The sequence below is a fragment of the Nyctereutes procyonoides genome, unplaced genomic scaffold, assembly GCF_905146905.1.
Source record: "Nyctereutes procyonoides isolate TBG_1078 unplaced genomic scaffold, NYPRO_anot_genome, whole genome shotgun sequence".
Taxonomy (NCBI): domain Eukaryota; kingdom Metazoa; phylum Chordata; class Mammalia; order Carnivora; family Canidae; genus Nyctereutes; species Nyctereutes procyonoides.
Genome location: NW_026575131.1, coordinates 55,778,480 through 55,802,542, shown reverse-complemented (window position 1 = coordinate 55,802,542; position 24,063 = coordinate 55,778,480). Strand labels below are relative to the sequence as shown.

The following is a 24,063-nucleotide window of genomic DNA, read 5'->3' as shown; positions in this document are numbered from 1 at the left end:
ATTTTCACAACACTGCTTTCTGGAGACTTCTGAGCAGGACACGGCACGAGAGTCGGTCCTATCTGTCTTCTCAATGTCACAGACCTCAGTCCAAGATTCTGCTGGTTTTTTTTTTTTTTTAAAGCATTTAATGTTTTACATGAGAAAATAACACGGCGCCAACGAGCCCGGGAGGCCCCGCAGATGGAGTCCCTGGGCCGCTGGAGCTAAGGCACAACGGGGGGCGGGGGCGGGGGTGCTGGTGGCCGGTCACAGGTACACGGGCTGCTCCTGGCCTGTGAGCAGGCGGTAGGTGGCGGCCGGCATGGTTTTGATGTGGACCTAGGGGAGCGGGGGGGGGGCCGGTAGTTTGGGGGGGCCCGTGCTGGCAGGAGCAGGGCCCCCCGCCCCAGACCCGCCCACCACCACGCACCTCGGTGTGGGCCTCGGTGAGCAGCTCGATGATGCGGGCGTGCGGCGTGGCCACCACGCTCTGCCCGTTGATCTCGATGATGCGGTGTCCCACGCGCACGCCCCCACGCTCTGCGATGCCGCCCCGGAGCAGACTGCAGATCTGTGGGGACGGAGGCGCCGCGCTGCTCAGGCGGCCGTGCTTGGCGCCCCCCCCCCGTCCCTCTGTCCCCCCCATCCGGGGCTGGGGTCTTACGATGCCGTCCTCCACGCAGAAGCCCAGCTGTTCGCGGGCGTGGGGCCGGCGGATGATGGCTGTGGTGACTGGCGGGCAGTGGATGATGCTGAGGGTGACCAAGGTCTGCGACTTCACCTCCTGGGCAAGACAGGGGCTGTTGGCCTAGCTGGGCCTCCAGGGCGCTGCAGGTCCTCTCGGGACACCGCAGCCCCTGGGGGCCTCAGTTTACCCACTCTGAAATGAGAGCTTTGGAGTCGAGGCTCTAGATTCTAGAAGACACCTCAAGGAGCAGTTGAGGACACAGACTCAAGCCAGGAGGCCTCGGGTCGGAGGGGTGACCTCTCTGCTCCCAATCTGTGGCCTCGGTCTCCCCGTCAAGAGCAAGCTTCCAGCAGCGCCTGCCACACTCAAACGCTCGGCAACACGCCGCGTGGATCTGCCCTCCTGACCTGCCTGGGGCCCTCCCCAGCTCGGGCCTCAGTCTCCCTGTCTGGCAACAAAGGTCAAGACCCAAGAACACGCGGGCTGCCTCGTGGCGGAGGAAGGCTCCTGGCCCCGCAGCCCAGCCGCCTGTGTTCGAGTCCCGCCCTCGCACCAACAAGGTCCCCCCGGGCCGGCAACGGCTCCCTCCCCAGGAGTCCGTTCCCTTGGGTGCCCAGGAGCGGGCGGGACGGCACGCTGCACCTCGGCCCTTCTGGAGCGCGCCAGGGAAGGGCGCCCCGCTCCCGGGGAGGACTCACGCGGACAGCGGCCTGGCAGGCGGCCAGGGGCAGCCCCACCAGGCTGGTCCCGTTGATGGCAGTGAGGCGGTCCCCGATGCTGAGGGCCCCCGAGCGTTCGGCGGGCCCCCCGTGCAGCAGGTTGGCGATGACGGCCGTGGGCAGCAGGGAGCCCCAGCCCGACTCCACCAGGGCCACGCCCAGGCCCTCACCCCGGCGCTTCTCGATGCACACCTGGGAGGGCGACACGGGGCGGGGGGCGGGCGTGAGGGCCGCGCGTGGGGGGGCCGGCGGGGCCACCGGGCCGCTTGCTCACCTCCCTGCAGTTCTCGCTGTTGGAGAAGTGGTCGAGGTCCCCGTTGTGCAGGTGGCCGGGGCCCGCGGCGCCCTGGCTCTGCGGGGCGCCCACCTGGCTGGGGTCGATGCCGCTTTCCCGGAGGAACTGGCTGTAGGCGGCGGCGAAGGCCTGGCCGATGGCCTGAGCGATGAGCTGGGCCTGCGAGCCGACGGGCAGCGTCCGTCCGGGGGGCGTCCTCCAAGCCGCCCTCCCACCCACCAGGGGACGGCGGGATGGCCCCGTGGAGTCCAGCTGGGGCGGGGGCGAGGGGGGAGAGGGAGGCAGGGAGGCCGGCCCGGAGGGGGGCACAGTTCAGGTCGGCCCACGGAGGGGCCAGGGGCTGAGGGGGTGGTGGGCGGACAGCGCCGAGGACCAGCGGGAGGACACTGCGGGCCCCCGGTGCGGGGCGTCCGGCCCAAGTACCCCCCCACGCTCACATCCTCTGAGTGGAAGACGTGGCACAGCATCTTGTAGAGCCTGCGGCTGCGCGTCTGGGAAGCCGGTCTCCGCGCCAGCCGCCGCCGGGCCATGAGCACCAGCACGCTGCCGATGTCGGCCGTGTAGGAGATGGTCTGCAGCGCGTGGTCCATCATCGCCTCCTGCCGCGGGGGACAGCACGCTGGGCGGGCTGCGCGGGCCCTCCGCGGGGACCCCCACGCCCCGCAGGCCCGGCCCGTACCTGGGAGTCGGCCGTCAGGACCTTGACCCTCTTGGTGGACACAAAGAGGTCCACTTCCGTCATGGGCTGGGTCTCCCCGTCGGGGGCCTGTGGGGGCGAGTGGGAGGTGGAGGCCCGCCAGGACCCAGCCTCTAAGGCGCTGGGCTCCAGGGGCCTCGGGGACCCGCCCGCCCCGGGGACCCCGCCTGCCCAGCCCTGGCTTCACCTTGACCCGGTCCATGGCCTCCCGGGCCTGGGCCATGCGCGTGCTGGGTGGTGGGTTCCGCTCGGACACCAGCTGCGTGGAGCCCAGGTATTTCGCCCCAAATATGACACCGTCCAGGAGGTCTTCGTGGTCACAGGGACCAGGTACTGGAGGCAACAGTGGAGGACGGTCAGCCCCCGGGAGGCCCCTGCCACGCGTGTCCAACCCCATGGGCTCGGCCTTGGGTCCCGGCTCCCTCGGCGGGCTGGAAGCACAGAGCCCTCGCCACGGCTTAGCACTCCGGACCACACAGGTCCACTCGCTGTTCCAGAACCGTCCCGTCAGCAGGAGCTACGGACAGGCAGCTCGGCCCTCAGAGGTCTAGAGCCCCCTTGTCAGTCTAGAGCCAGCTCGGGCTCCATCCATGGCTCAAGGACCCCGGGGCAGGGGACCCAGTTTTCAGGGGGCCTCCGAGCGTCTAGAACCACGGCCAGATCTGAAAACCCGCTCTAGCACCCAGACACCTCCACCCTGTGTTTTTTCTGTAGTTCCGTCCTCAGGCGAGAACCAGGCAGTCCCATTTCTAAAACCAGCAAGGTCAGAAAAACCACAGTCAGCTGCACTCAATGGTTCTGGAGTCCCCCCTGGATCAATCCAGAGCCAGTGAGCTTTGCCCACTGTTCTAGATTTCTCCTTCGTCGGCCCAGGACCGGAAACAACTGTGCTCCACGGTTATACAACGGCCCAGTTAGGGGTAGAGGGAGACAACGTCCCCCACGTCCAAAACTCACACACCATCCAGAACCCCAAATGGCCCCAATTCGTGGTTCTAGAGCTCCTCGACAGTCACAGAATTCCGCAGGGGTTCTAGAAACCAGCACCGCTCCGGAACCACATTTTCCCCACGCCGTGCTTCTGTACCTTCTTAACCATGATGCGCTGGATAGCTCTTCCTCTGCTTCTAGAACATGCTCCACCAGGTGGACACCTCAGCTGTACCCAGTGGTTCTAACACTTATCCGAGTAGTCCACAGACGAACGACTCTGCTCACGGTTCTAGAATTCCACCAACCTAGCCCAGAACCACACGGAGAACTCTGCCCTCATGGCTCCCGTAACTCCCTGGGCTGCCCAGAAGCAGCCAGCCCTGCCAGTTCTGAAAGGTTCAAACCCGGAGCCGTTGTCCCTTGGATTTAGAACTGCAGGTACCGGCCCCAGCTCTGGGTGACGTGAAGTGATTTAAACCACAGCCAGCTCTGCCCATTATCTTTCGTGACCTAAGCATTCTGGAACAACAGACGACTCCGCTCTGGGGTTCTAGAACTGTGCCATCGAGCACGGTAGCAGCCAGGCACATGTGCGTATCGTGCACCTGAAATGCGGCTGGCCCAGACTGAGAAGTGGTGTGAGTGTCAAATGTGCGCGGGGTTTTGAAAATTTAATATGAAAAAAACGTAAAATAATCGTAAGATCTGGATTATATGTTCAAACGACACCTAAAATATGCTGTTAGGGATCCCTGGGTGGCTCAGTGGTTGAGCGTCTGCCTTTGGCTCAGGGTGTGATCCTGGGGTCCTGGGATCGAGTCCCACACCGGGCTCCCTGCCTGAAGCCTGCTTCTCCCTCTGCCTGTGTCTCTCTGTCTCTCGCGAATAAATAAAACCTTAATATATATAAAAATATTATTAATCTTGCCTGTAATTTTTTTTTTTTAGTTTTCATTTTTATTTGAATCATCTCTAGGGATCCCTGGGTGGCACAGCGGTTTGGCGCCTGCCTTTGGCCCAGGGCGCGATCCTGGAGACCCGGGATCGAATCCCACGTCAGGCTCCCGGTGCATGGAGCCTGCTTCTCCCTCTGCCTGTGTCTCTGCCTCTCTCTCTCTCTCTGTGTGACTATCGTAAATAAATAAAAAAAATTAAAAAAAAAAAACCTTTCTTTAAAAAAAAAATAAATAAATAAATCATCTCTACACCCAACATGGGGCTTGAAGTCACGACCCCATGATCAAGAGTCACAGGTCCTCTGACTGAGCCAGCCAGGTGCTCCATGTTTATTTTTTTAGAGCAGGTAACTAGGAAATTAAAAGTCACACATAGGGGGCACCTGGCAGGCACAGTTGGTTGAGCGTCTGACTCTTGATTTCAGCTCAGGTCATGATCTTAGGGTCCTGGGATCAAGCCCGGGAACCAGGTTGGGTTCAACACTCAGCAGGGAGTCTGCTTGGGATTTTCTCTCTCCCTTTGCCCTTCCTCCTGCTAGTGTGCTCTCTAAATAAATAAAATCTTAAAAAAACAAACAAAGTCACAGGGAGCCTGGGTGGCTCAGCAGTTGAGCATTTGCCTTCGGCTCAGGGTGTGATCCTGGGGTCCCGGGATCAAGTCCCACATCAGGCTCCCCCGCAGGGACCTGCTTCTCCCTCTGCCTGTGTCTCTGCCTCTCTCTCTGTGTCTCTCATGAATAAATAAATAAAATCCTTTAAAAAAATTTTAAAAATAATTGGGCAGCCCCAGTGGCGCAGTGGTTTGGCGCTGCCTGCAAACCGGGGCCTGATCCTGGAGACCTGGGATTGAGTCTCACGTCGGGCTCCCTGCATGGAGCCCGCTTCTCCCTCTGCCTGTGTCTCTCTGTGTGTCTCTATGAATGAATGAATAAAAAAAAAAAATCTTAAAAAAAAATTTAAAAATAAAAAAGTCACACATCACTCACATTTTGATTCTACTGTACAGCGTGACTCTAGAACTGATTCCTCTAGAATCAGAGAGCCGTGTCCACAGTGCTAGAACACCCTCTGATCTAGAACTGTAGATAAGTTCTATTCACTGCACGATCATGAACACTCCCCGTCTAGATAGCTCGGTCTCATTCCAGAACACTGCCAGCCCAGGTTCCTTTAATCTAGAACCACAGGCAAAACGCCAAATTCTGGAACTCCCTAGGTGAGTCATAGCCCCATCCATGATTCCAGCAACTTCTTGGAACTGTGAGTTCAAACTAACTCTCCTTCCCACAATGATAAAACTTGCTCTTTGACTCACAGCCTCAGGTAGTTTTGGGCGGGGGGGGGGGGGGGGGAATCCTAGAACATTCCAGGTGCCCAGAATTGGTTCTTTCCATGCTCTCAGGGCAGAGATTCACAAACCTTCTTTTTTTTAAAGCAGGTTCCACGCCAAGCCTAGAGCCCGAGGTGGAGCTTGAACTCACAGCCCTGAGATCAAGACCTGAGGTGAGATCAAGGGTCAGACACTTAACCGAGCTACCCAGGCGCCCCAAGATCGGCAAACTTCTTATGCCGGGGCCAAACCAGTAAACATGCTTGCGCTTGTGGGCCAGATGGTCTGTGCTGCAACTGTTCAACCCTCTCTGTTAACACGAAAGCCACCGTAGACAATATGTAAATGAATGGGCATGACTGTGTCTCAATAAAACTTTATTTGTGGACACGGAAATTTGAGTTGCACATTGTTTTCACGGATTGAGAAATACTGTTCTATTTTTCTCCAACCACTTAAAAACGCAAAGGCCGCTGTTAACTCACAACTCACGTGAGAACAGGAGAGCTGGATTGGATCCGCAGATGGCTGTAATCCACCCAATCCCTGCTCTAGAACCCAGTGCTACAAATGCCACACCTGCCCTTCCATCCCCTATTCGTTCTAGAACATTCTCGCCTCTATCTCTCTCCTCTCAGACCGTCTGGAATCTACTCAAACCAACCTCAGAGCCTCTCTAGAAGCAACTCCTTACTGGCAAACTTTTGTGCCACTTTGGGAGCCTGGTGTGGGCTATTCTGAAACTGCTACGTCTCTAGGGCCAGGGTGGGCAGGACACTCACCCTCCTGGAGGGCAGGGTATGGCACCAGGGTCTTGGGGCTCTGGAAGAAGATAGAAGAGGGGCAGGACTGAGTCCCCTGGCTTGGTTCCTGGCAGCAGAGGCGGCCTGGGGGGCGGGACAGGCTCTACCTGGGCACTGGCAGGCGGTTCTTCAGGAGCAACCAGAGGTACCGTCTCCAGCCAGGGTTCTGGGGAGCTGCTTGAGCTCCTGCTGCCACCCTGCTCGGCAGAAGCTCCCTCCGCCCATCCCGGGGCACTGGTATCTCCATCCGGGTCCTCGGGGGGCTGCAACAGGCGAGGGGCAGGGTCCGGAGGCTCCTTGGGACAAGGCTGGGAAGGAGGGCACTCCTGGCACTGCAGAAGGCTCAGCAGGTCCTCCCGGCCCGCCTCTGCAGACAAGAGCCCATGGGCATCAGCAACGTCCTGGGAGGCCAGGCCGTGGCCCGTGGCGACGTGCAAGGGGCAGGGACGTCCATCCGGGGACAAGCCCACCAGATCACCAGGCAGGGCCTCAAACTGCTGCACCAGGTCCTCAACACTTGGCCCATCGAGTTCCATCTGACTCAGGCTGCCGGAGCCTGCCGGCACCGGGTCCCACTGGCAGGTGGGCGTGAGGTCCTGAGAGGGTGACAGGGCGTCCCTGGGCTCCTCCAAGTCCATGGCTGGAGGGGCTGAGGGAGACTGGGAAGCCGTCAGGAAGTCCATGCTGGGACCGCAGGCTCAGGTCAGCATCTGAAAACACAGGTTCAAAGGTTAAGATTCCCCGAGTGCCGCCGCGGTGCCCGGCTCCGGGAGGGAGCCCTTCCCACAGAACACACGCACGGTCGACCCCCACATGCCCTGCAGGGAAGGGTCCGCTGCGATCTCCGTCTTAGGGACGAGGAAACCCAGAGCGGCCCAGGGGGTTGGTTGTCAGGCAGTGGCTTCGCGGGCGGCGAGCCGGGGGTGCGTGTCCCCGCCCGTGGGCCCCGTGCCCCAGGCCTGGCTCTTCCAAGTCTTCCTCCACCGCGACGTGTAACCCAGGCTGCCTACGCCGACCCGGCAGGCGCAGGGACCCGGGGCCTCGGCCTCGGGCCCCAGACCTACTCTCTAGAGATCCAAGCCGCCGGTCCCACGCTCAAGATCAAGGCCGGACTCCGACCCGGACCTCGAACCCAGCCCCGAAGACCCCGGGGCTCTCGCGGACCCCAGCCTCAAGACCTCACCGCCCTTCCGTCAGCCGCCGGCTCCAGACCCTGCTCGGCCCCGCCGGGACACTCACCTCCCAAGCCGAGGTGGCCTCAGCCCAGAGCCCCACGCCCCCGGCCCGCCCGTCCCCCGGGGGCCGCCGCTCGCAGATCCCCGGCCGCGGCGCCCGCAGGTCTGTCCGCGCGGCGCCCCGACCCACTGGGCTTGCGCGCGTTTGCGAGGCCTGCTGGGAAATGTAGTTCTCCCAGCCAGCCGCGCCGCGCCGGAACTCTAGGTGTCCGGACCAAGGGTTCGCATCCCGAGCCTCAGTTCACACAGAGTGGCAGCCCAGGCTGGCCTCTGCTCCTGTTTCCTCCGCCACAAAGCGGGGTAGTGATCGCTGCCCATTCTTAATAATGCCGCGGCTGCGGGCATTATTCCAAAGGATGGCAGATGGGAAGAAATAGGACTGGGAGATATTAAAGCGGAAGGCGGTCCCTTTCGACGAAAGGGACACCGGAAGCAGCGCGGGGACCCTAATTGTAGACGGACTTCCGGCTTCGCTCACAGCCGGGAAAGCGGAATGGCGCGTCCTGGCGGGATTTGCCGTCCCTGCGCTCCGCTTCCGGAATTATAAACCGGGGATGATAATAAGAGCACCGACCTCCTACTTGTGAGCATGAAGCGGGCTCGAGCTGGTTACGGACTTAGCAAAAGGAATGGGATATAACGAGTCTATTAAGTATTGCCTAATTATTTTGGGGGCTTTTAGTAATTGCTGATTGAATAGAATCAGGCATGCATAAGGCGTGATCTCAGAGTAGGTGATAAGCAACCCGAGAAGGGCAGTAAGCAAACGAGATGTCTTTTGAAAGTCTCCTACAGTAACAGGGTGTCCGTAAAAGTTTAAAAGAAGACTCGGGGAACGCCTAAGACTGGAATACTACATTTCCCAGAAATCTCTAGGAGCCCACAACTCCCAAGCACCCCCTGGCCGCTGTCGGCTCCCGGAACAAGTGCACGTGCCGGCAGTCGGCGTACGTCATGGCGGCCAGACGCCTCTTTGGGGCTACGTGGAGCTGGGCCCGCTGGCAGGCCCGGGAGCCCCCGGCCCCTGCCGAGCCTGGAACACTCCTCGTTCGGGGTTACGCTAAGAGACCGGGTGAGCTGGGTTAAGAGGGACCCGGGTGAGAGAGGTTTGGGACATTGGGGAGTTAGTGCGCAGGCGCTGGCTTGGGAGGTGGGTCCTAGGCTCCGTGCGCAGCGGAGCTCCGTGCGCAGGCGCAGTGCGAGGTACCTGGGAGGTGATCGGACCCACTGCGCAGGTGCGGGGTGGGTGGATGGAGGCTCGGAGGCAGGGAGGCACGGATGCGTGGATGGGTGTGTGTGTGGCGGGGGGTGGGGCCCTCGTGAGCTTGGGTCCCAGGCCTGATTGTGCCTTTCGGGCACCGTGTGAACCTGAGCAAGTCGCCAGCGGACCTCGAGGACGCGGCGGGGCCCCGCTGAGCGTTGGGCACCGAAGCAAACCCCAACCAGCCGGGTGTAGCCTCGCCTCGTCTCCTTCGTTGGAAGGAGAGACTTGGCGACATGTTGGGCCTGCGAGCGTCCGAGCCCTTTCTCCGTGACGCAGACGGGAGGAATCAAAACCATTGGAAAGCGGTGACCTGGTCCCTCCAGGCCTCAGTGTGTAACGCAGTAGCCACGTCCCTCCTAAAGTCATCTTGGGCGCAGCAGACAGTCCGGTCAGGGGCCCCGGGGCCACCGGGGGGAAGAGGGAGCAGAAGGGAAGGTCGGGCTCCCGAGGCCGCAGCCGGCAGAAACGACCCTCTCCCACCCCGCAGTCATGAAGGGGGGCAAAGGCGGCAAAGGCGGCGTGGCCAGCGAGGCCCTGAAGGACCCAGACGTGTGCACTGACCCTGTCCGCCTCACCACACACGCCATGGGTGTCAACATCTACAAGGACGGCCAGGACGTGGTCCTGAAGCCAGACGCCGAGTACCCCGAGTGGTGAGTGACGGGGCTGGAGAGCCGGGAGAGTGTGATGGGGCGAGGGTGGCCTGGCTGAGCAAATCTAAGGTTTCCGTAGGGCTTCCCTGGGGAGGGGAGGCGGGGCTCCAGACCTGAGTGGGCGGTAGCCGCTTTAAAGGTGGCGGGAACGGCCAGTGCAAAGGCCCTGGGGCAGAAGTGCACTTGCTTTGTTAACAGCAGGAAAATGAAGGTGGAGAATAGAGGGAGATGTGGTGAGGGTGGGGGGGGGGTGATGGGTCCCAGCCCTCACAGGGCCAGCGGGGAGGCAGGCAAGATTTTGCTCTTGGCCCCAGGACCAGTAGCAGGGCACTGAAGCCATTGACCCACACTGATCCTTAAAGCCGGGGAAGCTTCAGAGAGGTTGTGTGGGTGGGGAGGTGTCCCCCGCGGACAGCACAGGCGATGGGCAGGAGGCAGAGGACGCGGTGTGTGCCCACCTCCCAGACCAGCACCAGCTTTCCCACAGCCGGGAACTGGTGCAGGATGGGGTGGGGGAGCCGTGGGGGTCGGCCCGCCTCCCTGATCCCCACCCACACCGCGGCAGGCTATTCCAGATGAACGTGGGGCCCCCCAAGAAGCTGGAGGAGCTGGACCCCGAGAGCCGGGAGTACTGGCGGCTGCTGCGCAAACAGAACATCTGGCGTCACAACCGGCTGAGTCGGAGCCGGAGGTTCTAGCGGGAGGGGTCCGGCCGCCCAGAGCCCCCGGGGCCTCCCCCCGGCCCTGAAGGACGACCCAGACGCACGCCGCGTCCCCACCCGGACCCCGCACAGGACTTTATTTTCCTCAAGAGAACAGAGTTTTCTGAGGATAGAGGAGGCCCCTGACCTGGCGCCTGTGTGGTCCCCACGGGCCACCCCCCCCCCCCGCCCTGGCAGCCCTGGCTGCTGCTGGGTGCTGCGGGGGGCGTGGGCGGGGGGCGCCTCAGCCCCATGGCTCCAGGGGCAGGATTTCCTAGACACGTCCCTTCCTCCGGGTTGCAGGGAACGCGCGCCTCCAAACTAGCCGGACGTGAGTCTCTGAGCTTCAGAAACTCCGTCCAGGTGGGCTCGGCCTTCAGGCACGCTGCACTCGGGGGCTTCGGTGTCAAGACGTGCGGCCCTTTCTGGCTCTGGCCCCTGTAGCCCCAGGGGGTAGTTCTGCAGGGGGGCGGGGGCTCCAGGCCTCCCGGCTGACACCCCTGCCCAGTCAGCAAGCCCAGCCACAGGGAAGGCACTTCCTTTTCCTTCCCATGAGCTCATGGGTTCTCTGCGTGGGCCAGTCAAGCCCAGGGACCTAGGCCTCCCCTCCATCCTCCTGTCCACCGCCTAGTACCTGGGTCTCAGCCTCCCCTGCGCCCACCCCACCGGGAAACGCACCCGGGAGTCTTTTTTTATTTTTATTTTTTTTTAGTTTACGATAGTCACACAGAGAGAGAGAGAGAGGCAGAGACACAGGCAGAGGGAGAAGCAGGCTCCATGCACCAGGAGCCCGACGTGGGACTCGATCCCGGGTCTCCAGGATCGCACCCTGAGCCAAAGGCAGGCGCTAAACCCCTGCGCCACCCAGGGATCCCCCGGGAGTCTTAATCTGGCATCATGAGCCCGACCCTGAGTGAGAACCCCAGCTCCCCGGTTCCTGACTCCTGGCCTGCGTGGCTGGGGGCAGGGGCCCAGGGTGAAGCCTGGGAGGGTATGCGGTTGCAGGGGTGGCAGGATGAGGGCGCCACCTGGGGGCTGGGCCAGGGCCCCTCCAGGCTCCTCTGCACCCTCTCAGCTCCCCGGGTGGGCGGGGCCGGGGGCTAATTCTAGTCCCTGGAACCCAGGAGCCCTCATCCTCTTAGGAAGACTCTGCCAAGCAGATTATCTGCCCTCCCTGGGGGCCTGCCCAGAGCAGGTGGAGGGTCCCAGTCCTCCTGTGGACCTCCATGGCTCTCAGGGTAGAAACAAAGCTGTGGCGGCCACAAGGCCTTGCCAGACCTGCCTCCTGTCCCGTCCCGTCCCCCCCCCCCCCCACCGTGGGCACCTCGCTGGCTTTCCTTCAGCCACAGAGGCCTCCTGGTTGTTCCTCCCACACCCCAGGCCCGGTACTACCCCAGGGCTTTGGATGTGCCATTCCCTCTGCCCAGGTGGCTCTTCCCCAGGTGTTCTCTTGGCACCCTCTTTTACCTCCTCCGGTCCTCTGATGTCACCTCCAAGAGGCCCCCAACCCCCCTGGTAAACTGCTCTCGTGCCATACACTCTGGTTTGCCTCTTGTGGTCTTATTTCCTCTCAACACTTAAACCAGCTGGTGTTTTATGTCTGTGTGCATTTATTTGTGTTGTCTTCCTCCCACTGGGGCGGAAGTTCCATCAGGGCAGGGAGTTTTGTCTGTTCACCCATCACATCCCTGTGCATGGATGAGTAGGTGCATGGACGGGGTGATGGAGGGTGGATGAATGGATGATGGGTGAGATGGATGGTGGATTGGTGGGTGGGTGGGAGGGTGGGTAGATGGACGAGTGGATAGATGGGTGGGTGATGGGTGGGGGAGGGGGGTTGGCGATTGACCCAGCTGCCACGACGTAGAGAAGACATGGGCATAGGCTCATGTGAGTTGCCCAGTGAGACGAGATGAGCAGGCCAGCTTGAACCCGGTGGGTGCGCACCGGTGTGAGGACCCAGAAGTGATCCTACAGTCACTTTGTGGACAGACCTCAAAAGCAGGGTGCTCGTCACTTGCAACTTCTGCCCTTGAGCCCCTCCCCTCCTGTTCTGACCCAGGCTGCCCCGTCCCGTGCCGTCCTGCTCTGTCCCCTGGGGAGATCCCGCTGTTGTGCTGAGACTAGGCCAGGCCCGAGCCTGGTCACACCCTGTTCCTTGCCCTCGACGCCTCCTAGTCCTGGAGTCCAGCTGAGTTCTGGGAAGGGTGGTCAGCAAGCCTGGCCTCTGGGCCTCGGTTTCCTCCCCGAGAAAGCTGTCTTGAGGGTCAGGCGATGGGCCCAGGACGGGCACACGGTGAAAGACGCCGGGGAACGTGCGCTGCCCCGGCTGTTCTTGGCCATGTCTCGGAGAGCGGGAGGCCTGGGAGCTGGGGCTCGGCTGGGAAGGAGCAGGCGTGGGCGGGGGGCCAGGGCGCAGCGAGTCGGGTGGCTGGTGATTGCAGCCTTGCTGTCCCAGAGCCTCCCCCCACGCCCGCCCGTCTGGCAGATGGGGAGGCCGAGGCCCCAGGCCCGGCCACTTCCTTCCTGAGGCAGTGCCCGTCTCCCTGCAAGGCAGGGTGAGGAGGTGAGGGGGGACCAGCACGGGTGGGCACGGACAGGCCGAGGCAGGAGGGCTAGGCGGGCCCCACACTCAGGCCTGTGGCCAGGCCCTGTCCAGAGCCTGCGCGTGCTCCTTGGCCAGCAGCCGCAGGGACGCCTCCTCCAGGGTGAAGCCCTCCGCGAAGGCCGGACCAAAGGCGTGGGGCCCGAACGACGCCTGCAGCCCGGGGCCCGGGGCCAGGAGGCGTGGGAGGCCCGGCACGGCGGGGGGTCCAGGGCCCAGCCAGGGCTCCAGGGGCAGTGGCATGGCTGGCGGGTGGGCAAAGGGCAGCGACGGGGCCTCGGGGAGCCTTGGGGCTGCCACAGCCCCAGAGCCTGACTCCAGACGCTCCTGGCGGCGCCACTTGGCCCGGCGATTCTGGAACCACACCTGGAGGTGGTGAGAGGGGTGCTCCCAGCTGAGGGCCCGGCCACCCCTCGCTCCACTGTGAGCTTCTCGGGGCTCCCGCCGTGTGGGGTCCTGCTTGCTGCTGTGCCTCAAGGGGATGGTGTCCCAGGAGAAGGTTCCCCCAGGGCCCCCACCAGGTCAGCCGAGGTCCCCTGAAGCTCGGCCCTCCTGGCCTCAGCTGGGGATGCCCTGCACGGGCTGCGGCCCCTGGCCCACCCCATGGGTGCCGGCAGGATGGGAACCCTCCGATGGCACCCCTCCACAGCTGGTGCCCAGAGAGACCCCTTCCTTCCTTCCTTCCTTCCTTCCTTCCTTCCTTCCTTCCTTCCTTCCTTCCTTCCTTCCTTCCTTCCTTCCTTCCTTCAAGATTTCAAGTACCCTTAGACCCAGTGTGGGGCTGGAACCCCCAACCCCGAGATCAGGAGTCACTCGCTCTACCTGCTGAGCCAGCCGCGCCCCCGACCCTTTCTGCTTTCTAACTGGAAAACCTGTGCTCCGGCGCCAGGGTCCCAGTCCCACATCCCCTCCTTCCCGGATGTCCAGGTCTCCCGCCTGCACACCGGGAGGGGGCCTGTCGGGCTCCCGCTCCTCCCGGGGCTGCCGGGCGCCCTCACCTGCACGCGCACCTCGGGCAGGTGCACCTTGGCCGCCAGCTCCTCGCGGCTGTACACGTCTGGGTAGTGTGACGCCTCGAACGCCCTCTCCAGCTGGTGCAGCTGGTACGTGGTGAAGGTCGTGCGGTTCCTGCGGTGCTTCTTCTTGGGGGTCTCCTCGCCGGGGCCCGGGCCCCCCGCCTCTGCCGCCGGCCCCTCCCCGGGGCTCAGGAACATGGCTTCTCCTCGGCCCCCTGGGGGGCGGCAGGGCAGGGGGGCGGTGAGGCGGGCCCCGGTCTGCCAGTCCGTCCGTCCATCCGTCCCTCCACCTGTGTCCCCTCCCGCCCGAGCTCTCCCTCACGGCCTCCGGCCCCCACCCCCGCTTTCGTCTGTCCGTCCGTCCATCTCCGGGTGCCTAGGACACCGCCCCCGAGGCCCCTGGCCCCGCTCAGTACTCACCACCGCCGGCAGCCCCTCGGCCCCCCAGCGTCCACGCGGGCCCGGCGCCCCGACTGCTGCTGGCCCGGCCCTGCCAGACCCGAGCGGGTTGGGGTCCAGGGAAGAGATTAGCGCCAGGTGATTAATCGGGGCCCCTCCCGCCCCGCTGGCTGCTCTGAGCTGCAGGGGGCGGGCATGGGGAGGGAGGCTGGGCTCCAGAGGGGTGAGCTCCCCTCGCCGTGGGACCGGGCCAGGGCCTCCCCCTCTCCGGGCCTCGGCTTCCCCGGGACCTACCTGATGGGCTCTCACGGGGCAAGGGGGGATGAGGGAGCGGGCGCCGTGACTGTACAGGGCGTGCTCAGGGAGTGTCCACTGCTACTGGTTTTCTCAGCTGGGGCCAGAGAGGTGCTCTCAGCCACACAGGTGCTGGGGGGCCGTTCCCGTCGGCCCCGGACGGTGAGCTGACCAGGGAGTAGGGGGCATTGTCGCTGGGTTTTGAGGAATGAATAGAAGTTCACTCTGATTTCAGTGGACATTATTGAGCACGTGCTGTACACCAGGAACTGTTCACAGCGGTGGACAAGACACACACAGACTTGGAGCTGACATGCTAGTAGGGGAGGTAGACAACCAGCAAATAAGATGCAGAGCGGGTCAGGGGGTCACAGGCTAGCGAGGAAAAGCAAGCAGGGGAGGGAAGGGGGAACAGAGGGTGGGCTATTGTAGAGAAAGTCCTTGGAATGGGGGATGGAGCAGGAGGCTAAGACTGTGGACACAACGGGGTGGAAGGGGAGGGTACTGGGGAGCCATGGGAGGTAGTGGAGCAGCGAAGGGACGCAGTCAGATGGCATTTTGGGTGAGTATGTATTGGGGGCAAGATGGGAGGCCATGAGGAAGCTGGGGCCTGAGCAGGGTGAGGGCTGTGGGGATGGAAGTGGGGGGATGGGGGGCAGGGGAACACCCCGGGAAGAAAGTTCAGGGAAGAGGGAGGAGCTGGTGATACCCAGGCTCCTGTTTTGGGGACAAGTGGATGACAGGATTGTTCCAGAGGCTGAGCAGGTTCCATGGAAACCCCTGAGCCTGGTTTACTCCCCCCAAAAGAGCCTGGGGCCCAAGGGGAGGGGAGAGGAGAGGTGGGGGCCTGGGGGGGCCAAGAAAATGTCTGATGGATTTAGTGACATGGAGGACGGGAGGGAGACGGTGTCTGGCGCAAGGCAGGAGGCCCTGGAGGCTGAGCACGGACCAAGGAGCTAGTGGGGCGGGGAGAGGGCACCTGCCCTAAGGGAGGCTTCGAAGGGAAGGGCCCGCGGGAGGGAGCAGCGCCCGTGCACCCACACACCCGGTGGGGCGGCCGGCCCAGGAGGGGTCCATTGCGCCAGGATGCAGAACCAGCTGTGGGTCCGGCTGGGGCGGAGCGGGCAAGGAGGCCCTGGAGGACACCCTGTCCCGGGCGGGAGGGTGGCAGGTGCTCCCCGAGGCTCCCTGGGACCTGCCCCGTCGGTGAGGGGGGCTCGGGGCCAGGGGCACGAGGCCTGGGGTGGGGGGCGGGGAGGCTCCCTGATTCCCTAATTGCTTCCTTGCTAACGAGCTGCTCTGTTCTCAGGCCCCAATTAGCTAATTGGCCCGGGGAGGTTAAGAGGCTGCAGGAGGATCGGGCGTTAGGCGCAGGGGCTCTGCTGGCTTAGCGGGTGCAGCTGAGGGTGCAGACGCTGTGTCAGCTTAGAGGACCGGATTAGGGGCGGGGTGGGGCGGGGCCCGGTGTCCCCTCCAGCTGGATTAGGTGGGGGTCAGGCCACTCTCAGCCTCCTATCCCTCCACCAGGGAGGAACTTCCTGAAGCCCCTTCAGGGGCTAGTGGGGAAACTGAACCCAGAGGGGTTCAGGACTTCAGGGGGGCACTGCAGGAGGTCAGTGTGACCTTAGGAAAGTCCCCAGCTGAGGCTGTGTCAGGCGCAGGCGGGTCAGCCACCGTGGGAGAGTGTGCTGTGGGGTGGGGCCCCTTCCGGCGTGGGGGGTTCCTGGGATGAAGGAACCCCTGGGAATATCAGGGGGTGGGGGTGATGCGGTACACTGAGCACCAGCTGTGTGCACTGGATCGCTGGGGTGAGCCTTCAGGTCCCTACCCCCACCCCGAGGATGCCTGGGGTGCAGGGGGGGACTGACCCCCATGTGTCCCCCGTCCCCAAAATGCTATTCATTGGGGACGGCTGGTTGCCATAGGTTGGGGTCAGGGCCACAGAGCGGAGGGTGAGTCAGACTCAGACCCGGGGGTGCAGGCCTGGGCTCCAGCCCCCGAGTGGGTGTAGACAGGGGGCGGGGCCGGTGCTCCTCAGCCCGACCCCCACCTCCCCCAGGGTCACTGGGTGGTACCGAGCACCCCCTGGCAGGCCACCGCGGGGCAGAGGCTCCCCGGGCTCCCACAGGCCCACCCTGAGGGGCAGGGGCGGGGGTGCTGGGGCCTGGACCTCCCGAGGTTACGACAGCGGGAACCACGGGTGACAGCAGGCCTGTGGGGGGGCTGTGGTCCTGGCCGGGGGCTCTATCCCTGCGCACGTGTGTGCCCACGGCGGCTGCAAGGCCCCGACTGGGGGGGTGATCGGCCCGGGCCGAGCGATGGGGGTCCCCTGGGGTTAACCCCTGGGGTGAAGGACGCCAAGGGTTGTAGAGAGACGCAGACACCCACAGTCCTGGGAACCAGTCTTTATGGAGGCGCTGCCCCGGGCCTCCCTGGGTGTGGGGTGCCCACGGGCTGCCCGGAGCCCCACTGGGCAGCTCCCTGGCCCTGACCCTCCCGAGGCCTGGCCCCGCGCCCGCCCCGCACCCGCCCCGCGCCCTCCGCTCTCTCCTCTGGGGCCTGCGGCCCCCGGGCAGGGTCAGGGCTCCTGACCGCGCGGCAAGGGGGAACTGTCCGTGTCCTGGCCCCCGACCGGGGCTGGGCCCCCCGCGCTGCGCAGCTCCCGGGCCAGCTTCTCTGCCAGTTTTCGGAAGGGCGGCCGGCGGGCAGGCTCAGCCTCCCAGCAGCTGCCCATGAGGGCATGGATGGGGCCCGGGCAGCCCTCAGGGGGCTCCATGCGGTACCCCTTCTCCACGGCCTCGGACACCTCCTTCAGCGACTGTGGGCAGAGGGCACACCGGCATGGCTGGGGTCAGGGCCTTGGCGGCCAGACCTGCGGGGCACCCGGCGCCTCCCCGACACCCCACTCACCATCTTGGGGTATGGAGCCCGGCCGTATGAGAACACCTCCCACAGAAGCACCCCGAAACTCCAGACATCCGACTTGCTGGAGAACTTCTGTGGGGCCCAGGATTGGGGTGAGGAGGGCCCTGAGGGGCTTGTGCACCAGTCCCCTGCCCAGGGGACTCGGACTCCATGCGGGGTTGGGGGGGGGTGTCCTTGTTATTCTTGGCCTGGCATGGAGCCCGTCTGTTTCAGAAACGGGGAGACGGAGGCCCAGAGGGTCCCACAAGCAAGAGGCCAGACGCAGGGTCACACAGTGGGCAGAACTGGGGCTTCAGGGGTCCCGGGGGCGGAGGGGCGCTCACCCCGTGTTTGAGAGCCTCGGGTGCCGTCCACTTGACCGGCAGCCGGCTTGAGTCCAGCCCCTTCCGCTCGGCTTTGGCCAGACCGAAGTCACTGACCTTGGCCACCAGGTCCTCGGAAACGAGGATGTTGCGCGCGGCAAGGTCTCGATGCACCAGCTTCTTGCTCTCCAGGTACTCCATGCCCTCAGCGACGTGCCTGCGGCGGTGGTGCAACGCTGCCAACGCCCCAGGCCAGGCCGGCCCCGCTCCGTGCCCCAGTCTCCCCCTGACCTGGGAGGGCCCCCGTCCCCGCGCCCCTGGGAACCCCACTCACAGGGAAAACTGCAGGAGCTGGGAGGTGCTCACAAGGGCCCGGCCTCGTGTCCGCAGAAAGTTCACCAGGTTGCCCTGTGGGGAAGGGAAGTGGGTCTGGGGGCCTCAGGCCACTCTGCGGCCCCCCAAACCCTGATGGCACCTCAGGCCCCACCCCCACCTTGCTCACGTGCTCCATGACGATGTAGAGCCCCTGGTGCAGGATGACGCCCAGCAGACGCACCAGGTTCTTATGCTGCATCTTCCTGGGGGGCCGGCAGGCGTGCCGTGAGGGCGCGGCTGGGACCCCTACCCTGGGACGCCCGCCACCCACCCCCGCGACCCCGGACTCACGTCATGACCGCCGTCTCGTCCAGGAAGGCCTGGGCCGTCACATCACACTTAATGTTCTTCACGGCCACCTTCTGCCCCAAGTACTCGCCCTGGAGGACCGCTGGGGGGGGGGGCGTGGGGACAGACAGATGGAAATACCCGCTGCCCCGACCCCGCGTACACCGACAGCAGTGGGGAGCCCCTCAGCCTCCGCGCTGCTCAGAGAATCACCGGGGCGAGGTCTGCAAACTGCAGCCGTGGGCAGAGCCGCCCCGGACAGCGGACCCCGGCATTTTGCGAGGCCCCTAAGTTCTGAGCAGGTTTCACATTTTTAAATGTTTGAGAAAAAAAATCAAAAGAGGAATAATACTTTGCAACAAATGAAAATTTACACGAAGTTCACATTTCAGTGTCCAGAAATAAAGTTTTATCGGCACGTGGCCGCGCCCGTTCTTTTCCCGCCGCAGAGGCAGAGCTGGACACACGTGACACAGGCCGTGGCGCTCAGGCCCCGCTCCAAGCCCCAGAGCCTTCCAGAACAGTCTCCGGGAGTGGCGTTCCAGGCGCGGGGCCCGAAGGCATGCAGGCACCCCACGGCCCCCGAGCAGACGCCAGCGCCCCTCCCGGAGCAGGTGGTGACACGGGTGTGGATTAATCCACCCCTAAACCTGAGCGCACCCCCCGCAGCCCCCAACCCGGGCCTCCACTCACCTCCAAACTCACCCTCTCCTATCCGCGCGCCCAGCGTCAGATGCTGCAGGTTCAGTAACCAGCCGGCTGTGGGGTGGGGACAGGCTCAGAGGGGAACGGTCCCCCCACGGCGAGGGGCCGGGTGGTGTCCCCCCCCCCGTTCGGGTGGCTGCTGCTCCTGGCGGTGGCCCAAGGGCTAGTCCAGGACACCCCGTCCAGAGCTGGAGAGCAGCAGAGCCCGTGGGCCTCCAGGGCCCGAGGAAAGGGGCTTGGGGAGGGAAAGGCCCCAGCCCTGCTCCCCAGGAGCGCCCACCGGGCCCGGGGGCGTGCTGGCAGCCCCGTTAGGGCCGCCCCTCTCTACCTGGAGACCACGGCCCTCCATGTACCCCAGGGGCTCCTCCCTTTACAGTCCTTTACTCTGGCCACCCCGACACAGCAAAACAGCAAACAGGGAGACTAACGCTTCTGGAGTCTTCCGACAAAGGTTCCAGAATCTTCCCATGCTCTACGTGGTCATCTGTGGTCCAGCCTCCCTGACCCATGCCTCAGACATGCCCGTGTTCTCCCAGCCTCTCTCCTCTAGTAGGTTCCACGGGCCGCTTCCCCTTTCTCCCCAAAGCGCCCCCTCCAAATCTTGAGCCTTAGTTGCAATCAGGCACGGGGACACCAGCCTCCCCTCGGGCCCGACCCCGACACGGGAGAGATGTGCTTCCAAGGAGGCAGCCAGGACCACCGGGTTCAAGGGTCAAGGGCAGTGGCCGTGGACGGGCCTTGCACATGAACCAAGAAAGATGGCTGGGCCACGAGGGAAGGTTCCAGAAGGCAGGGTGGATTTTCACCGTAGAACGTCCCCTCGGGGGGCACCGAAGCAGGGGTCTGGTGGAAGGGGAGTGCCCCCCAGGGAAGAGGTGGTCTGATGGCCGGGGCTGAGGCGGCCCATGGCCCAGGCGACGGGCAGATGATGGGCATGTGCAAGCAGCCGTAGGCGTGGGAATGCGTTCCCTCGGGCTGATGGGTATCTGTGGGCGCCCCTGCCCGGCCCGGGGGCTGCCCCCCGCCTTCCGCTCACAGTGCCAGGCACCGGGGCCCAGTGGGGGGCGGACCCGCACCTTTGGCCAGCTCCTCCTCTGCGGACCTGGTGCCCTGCTTCCTCTTGGGCTTCACCAGCTTCGTGCAGATGGCTCCCTTGTCCTTGCTGTAGTGCTGCAGGGAGGGGCAGCACGGGGGAGCCGTGAGGTGGCCCCGGGTGCGGGGGACCCTGCTTCTGCGCCCCTCCCCGGGGGGTGCTCTCTGAATGGGGTGGGCAGGAGCTGGGGAGGAGAGGAGTTTGCTTCCCACTGGGGGAGTTGGGCTGGTTTCCATGGGAACGGAGAGGATGCTAGGAAACAGGAGGATCCTGGGGAAGGTGGGGCGGTGGTCTCTGGCTTAGTGTCAACTTGGAGGTTCCTAGGGGTCCCCAGAGGAGCCAGCCCAGCCCGTCCCTAGAGGTGGACGCAGAGGACTCAGACCACCTGTGGGGTTGCTGGGCTGTGGAGACAGCCCCTCCTTCCCGCCCTGCGACACATGTGGCTTCGGGTACCTGGGGCCCACCCGGTTGCCACAACAGGACAGGGGGGCCCTGGGGTCCCTCCATCTCCACAGCTCAGACCACACGGCTCTGGGGGGCCCGGGCCCCGGGGGGCTGCACCTCCACCATGTCCATGAGGTTGCAGAAGCAGACGGCCTCGTCGATGGTCAGGTGGCCGTCGCGGTGCAGCACGCGGTAGTGGATGACATCACGGCCGAAGCTCACGCACAGCACGTAGTCGCCAGGGTGCCGCGCTGACTCGCGCACCAGGAACAGCCCGTCCTCAGGCGGCTGCAGCTGCTGCACAGCCTCCTGCCCGGAGATCTTGCCGTGGAACCACCTGCGGCCGGAGGCGGGAAGGGCACATGGGCAGGTCGGCCAGGCCCCCGCCGCCCGCCCCGGGGCACCCCGCGACTCACGGCATGAGGCTGAGCTTGGGGTCGGCCGACAAGGCCTCTCGCTCCCGCAGGGCCCCCGCCGCCAGCAGACCCTCCTGGCCGCTGGCGTGGTGCTTCGCGCGGTACCAGCTCTTGCTCTGCAAGGGAGGGAGCCAGGAGTCGTGTGTGTGTGTGTGTGTGTGTGTGTGTGTGTGTGTGTGTGTGTGTGTCAGGGCAGGGGTGTCCTGGCAGAGACACGTGTCCCCAAGCGCGCCCAGGCCCTCTGGCCACCGCTCACCTCACAGGCCTCCAGGATGGTGACCACGTCGCCCTTGCGGAAGGCCAGCTCTCCCGGCTTGGGGCGTGTGTGCTCACACTTGGTGATGCATTGGGTGCCTGGGGCCCAGCGCCTCTGAGAGGGGGTGGGGGGCAAAGGGGCATGAGGGGGAGGCCCAGGGAGAGGAGGACAGGGGATTTGGGCGAAAGACGGCAAGGCAGAGACAGAAGGAGCAGAAATCAAGAGGGAGCAGCCAAGGCAGAAACATCAGTCACAAACCCAGGTGCCCAGCGCAGAAAGTCAGGAAGGAAAGGTGACACAAGTGTCACACCAACCGACAATGTTACAGCAGGCAGCGTCTTCCCGAAGGGGGCAGGCGTCACCAAGTGCAGCCCGGGGACAGGGGGCTAAGGTCCCTGGGGGGGGGGGGACTGAGCAGAGGACCAGCCGGGACACAGGCCCCGGTTGGGGGTACTCACCGTTGGCATCCTGGCTGAGATGCGCGTGGGGTGCCAGGCACGGAGGAAGTGAGGGCTCACCTGGGGGCGGGCAGAGACCAGCTGCAGAGACCAGCTGCGGAGCCCAGACTGGGGGCCGGCTGGGGCCCGGGGCCATTCCTGACTAACCACTTCCCGCCCAGGCCTGGCGGAGGCAAGCGCAGGAGGGCATCCCCATGGGGGCCTCCGGGGGGTGGCTCCCCAAGCCCCCTGGGGGAGGTGGTCTCTACCCACAGGGGTTCCTTATCACCGTCGCAGCCATGGAACCTCTGCAAGGGAACCGCAGAGTCTAGCCCCGCCACGGTCCCGAGAGGGAAATGGAGGCCTGAGGTGGGCACGGAGCAAGCGGCCACCGGGAGGGCAGGGGTGAAGTGCCACGTTCAGGCCCCAGCAGGCACATGGTGGGTGGCGGACACGGTGCCACCTAATTGAGTTGGTTCTTCCTCTTTTCTGCTAAGTGGGCAGGAGCAGGGCAAGGAAACAGGATGATTCAAGGTCATTCCCAAGTATCTCTGAACCTAGGGTGGGGCCCGGGGGGGGGGGGAGGGGGCATGCAGCCCTGCCGGGCTCCTCTGGCCCTCGGCTGAACCTCTCCCATGCCCCCCTGTCCCGATGCCAACCTGGGACAGACACGCGGTGTCTCACCACTGCTGGGTGGGGGCTTTTCCAGGCCTTTCCTCCTGCACGGACCCCACAGCAGGTGGCTGGGCTGCGGCGAGGGTGGGGGGCACGAGCCTCTGCCCCTCCAGGATTGCCCCCCCGTAAGTCCCCAGCCCCCCGCCCCGTGTACTCACACGCATACTGATCCATGTACACACGAGCACACACAGAAACACACGGGGCTTGGACACAGGTGGACACAGGTGCCCACAGGCGCGGGGATGCAAGCAAAAGCACGTTCACCTAGAGACAGGTGTGTACACTTCTACACACGTGTACACCGGACAGACTCTGAGACAGCCAGCAACGCGGGTACCTGTCCCCCCAGCACACACGCAGCCCCACACTTGGACACCTGGGCGCCAGACACTGGGCCACTGGGCCACCGGGGCACGCGGGGCTGCACGCAGGGCCGCGCACACGCGAGCGCCCCTCCACGTGGACGCGCGGATACACGCACCGGGAGCTCGCAGACGCGCACACTCGCGCCCAGAAAAGTCCCCCCACCCGGCGCCCGAGGGCCGCGAAGCACCCGCCGCCCCAGCCGCGTGCCCGCCGCGCACACTCGCGCGCGCCCCGGGCCCCCCGCCGCACGCCGGGGCGCCCCTCCCCCGCGGCCCCCTCCCGCGCGGCCTGTCCCCTCCCCCGCCGCCGCGCTCACCTGCTCAGGGGGCGCCCCCGGGCCGCGCCCCGCGCCCACACCCAGGAGGGCCCCCGCGCGCCGGCTGCGCACCCCCAGGCAGCCCCGGCTGCACAACTTGGAACAAGTTGCTCCGTTTCCTCATTTTGGGGTGGGGGGGCAGGGCCGGGGGAGCGGGGGAGCGGGAGGCGCCGCGGCCGGGAGCCCCCGCAGGTCCTAGCGCCGGCCGCACTGCGGTCTGCTCCGCGCGCCGCCGCCGCCGCCGCCGCGGCCCCTCCCCGCCCCGCCCCGCCCGAGGCCCCCGCGCCGCCCGCCCCGCCCGAGGGGGGGCCGGGGCGCTCGCCAGCTGCCCCCCCCCCCCGGCCCGGTGCCGCGGGGCGCGCACCCCGCCCACCCTGGAAGCCCAGGCCGCGGGGCGCGGGGCGGGTGCCGCGCACGGGGCGGGGGGCGAGGCGGGAACGCGAGAGTGAGCTGCCCGTCCGGGGAGAGAAGCAAGCCGCAGAGCCCGGACGCCGCAGGGATTCCAACGCGATCGCTCACCTCCCTGCCAGGAGGGTCGTCGGCGTCTGGTGCAAAGAAGTGCTCAGAAATGCCGCTGGTCACCAGTGCTGTAGGGTCGCCAGCAACAGTAAGGGGGTGTGGGGGCCCCAGAAGAAAGGTCACGGGGAACCGGGGAACCCGAGGCCTCGGGATGGAGCGGCCGCCTCGGAGGGCGGAGGGCGCCGTGGAGCCCGCCCGGGTCAACCCGCTGCGCGGGGCTCGACCTTCCTCCGCGGGCCCCCCCCCCCCCCTCACCGCACCGAGGCTTCGACCTCGCGACCTCGCGACCTCGCGCAGCGGTTCACTCGCTGCACATCTGGGGCCGGCGCACTGGGCCTGGCCTGGGCGCCCAGCGAGCTCTGCTTCTCCTCGG

General features: G+C 65.0%; 4 protein-coding genes across 6 annotated transcripts; 1 reads left to right on the top strand and 3 right to left on the bottom strand.

Moving 5' to 3' along the window:
• Positions 1 to 122: 122 nt before the first annotated feature.
• Positions 123 to 7,797, bottom strand: APBA3 (amyloid beta precursor protein binding family A member 3). Its single transcript, XM_055344711.1, has 11 exons — positions 7,643 to 7,797; positions 6,511 to 7,113; positions 6,383 to 6,422; positions 2,569 to 2,714; positions 2,364 to 2,450; positions 2,122 to 2,283; positions 1,664 to 1,843; positions 1,369 to 1,581; positions 647 to 766; positions 413 to 553; positions 123 to 321 (listed from the first exon to the last, which is right to left on the bottom strand). The coding sequence occupies exons 2-11, from the start codon at positions 7,084 to 7,086 to the stop codon at positions 250 to 252; spliced, it is 1,737 nt and encodes a 578-aa protein (XP_055200686.1). The 5' UTR covers positions 7,087 to 7,113; positions 7,643 to 7,797; the 3' UTR covers positions 123 to 249.
• A 328-nt stretch (positions 7,798 to 8,125) lies between these two features.
• On the top strand, positions 8,126 to 11,853 carry MRPL54 (mitochondrial ribosomal protein L54). Its single transcript, XM_055342621.1, has 3 exons — positions 8,126 to 8,710; positions 9,390 to 9,555; positions 10,121 to 11,853. The coding sequence occupies exons 1-3, from the start codon at positions 8,593 to 8,595 to the stop codon at positions 10,251 to 10,253; spliced, it is 417 nt and encodes a 138-aa protein (XP_055198596.1). The 5' UTR covers positions 8,126 to 8,592; the 3' UTR covers positions 10,254 to 11,853.
• A 1,035-nt stretch (positions 11,854 to 12,888) lies between these two features.
• RAX2 (retina and anterior neural fold homeobox 2) lies at positions 12,889 to 14,128 on the bottom strand. The gene is made up of 2 exons (XM_055342732.1): positions 13,860 to 14,128; positions 12,889 to 13,227 (listed from the first exon to the last, which is right to left on the bottom strand). The coding sequence occupies exons 1-2, from the start codon at positions 14,073 to 14,075 to the stop codon at positions 12,889 to 12,891; spliced, it is 555 nt and encodes a 184-aa protein (XP_055198707.1). The 5' UTR covers positions 14,076 to 14,128.
• A 2,832-nt stretch (positions 14,129 to 16,960) lies between these two features.
• MATK (megakaryocyte-associated tyrosine kinase) lies at positions 16,961 to 23,285 on the bottom strand. 3 transcript variants are annotated; one of them, XM_055343807.1, is made up of 13 exons: positions 23,172 to 23,285; positions 21,833 to 21,892; positions 21,375 to 21,488; positions 21,119 to 21,234; positions 20,820 to 21,039; positions 20,242 to 20,335; positions 19,154 to 19,219; positions 18,464 to 18,563; positions 18,291 to 18,375; positions 18,132 to 18,205; positions 17,819 to 18,014; positions 17,481 to 17,567; positions 16,961 to 17,388 (listed from the first exon to the last, which is right to left on the bottom strand). In XM_055343807.1, exons 2-13 carry the CDS (start codon positions 21,839 to 21,841, stop codon positions 17,149 to 17,151), a joined length of 1,401 nt encoding a protein of 466 aa, XP_055199782.1. In that variant the 5' UTR covers positions 21,842 to 21,892; positions 23,172 to 23,285; the 3' UTR covers positions 16,961 to 17,148. The 3 variants fall into 3 exon arrangements, with proteins under 3 accessions (XP_055199782.1, XP_055199781.1, XP_055199780.1); XM_055343806.1 differs by lacking the exon at positions 23,172 to 23,285 and adding an exon at positions 22,866 to 22,879; XM_055343805.1 differs by lacking the exon at positions 23,172 to 23,285 and adding an exon at positions 22,471 to 22,584.
• Between the last annotated feature and the right edge of the window lie 778 nt (positions 23,286 to 24,063).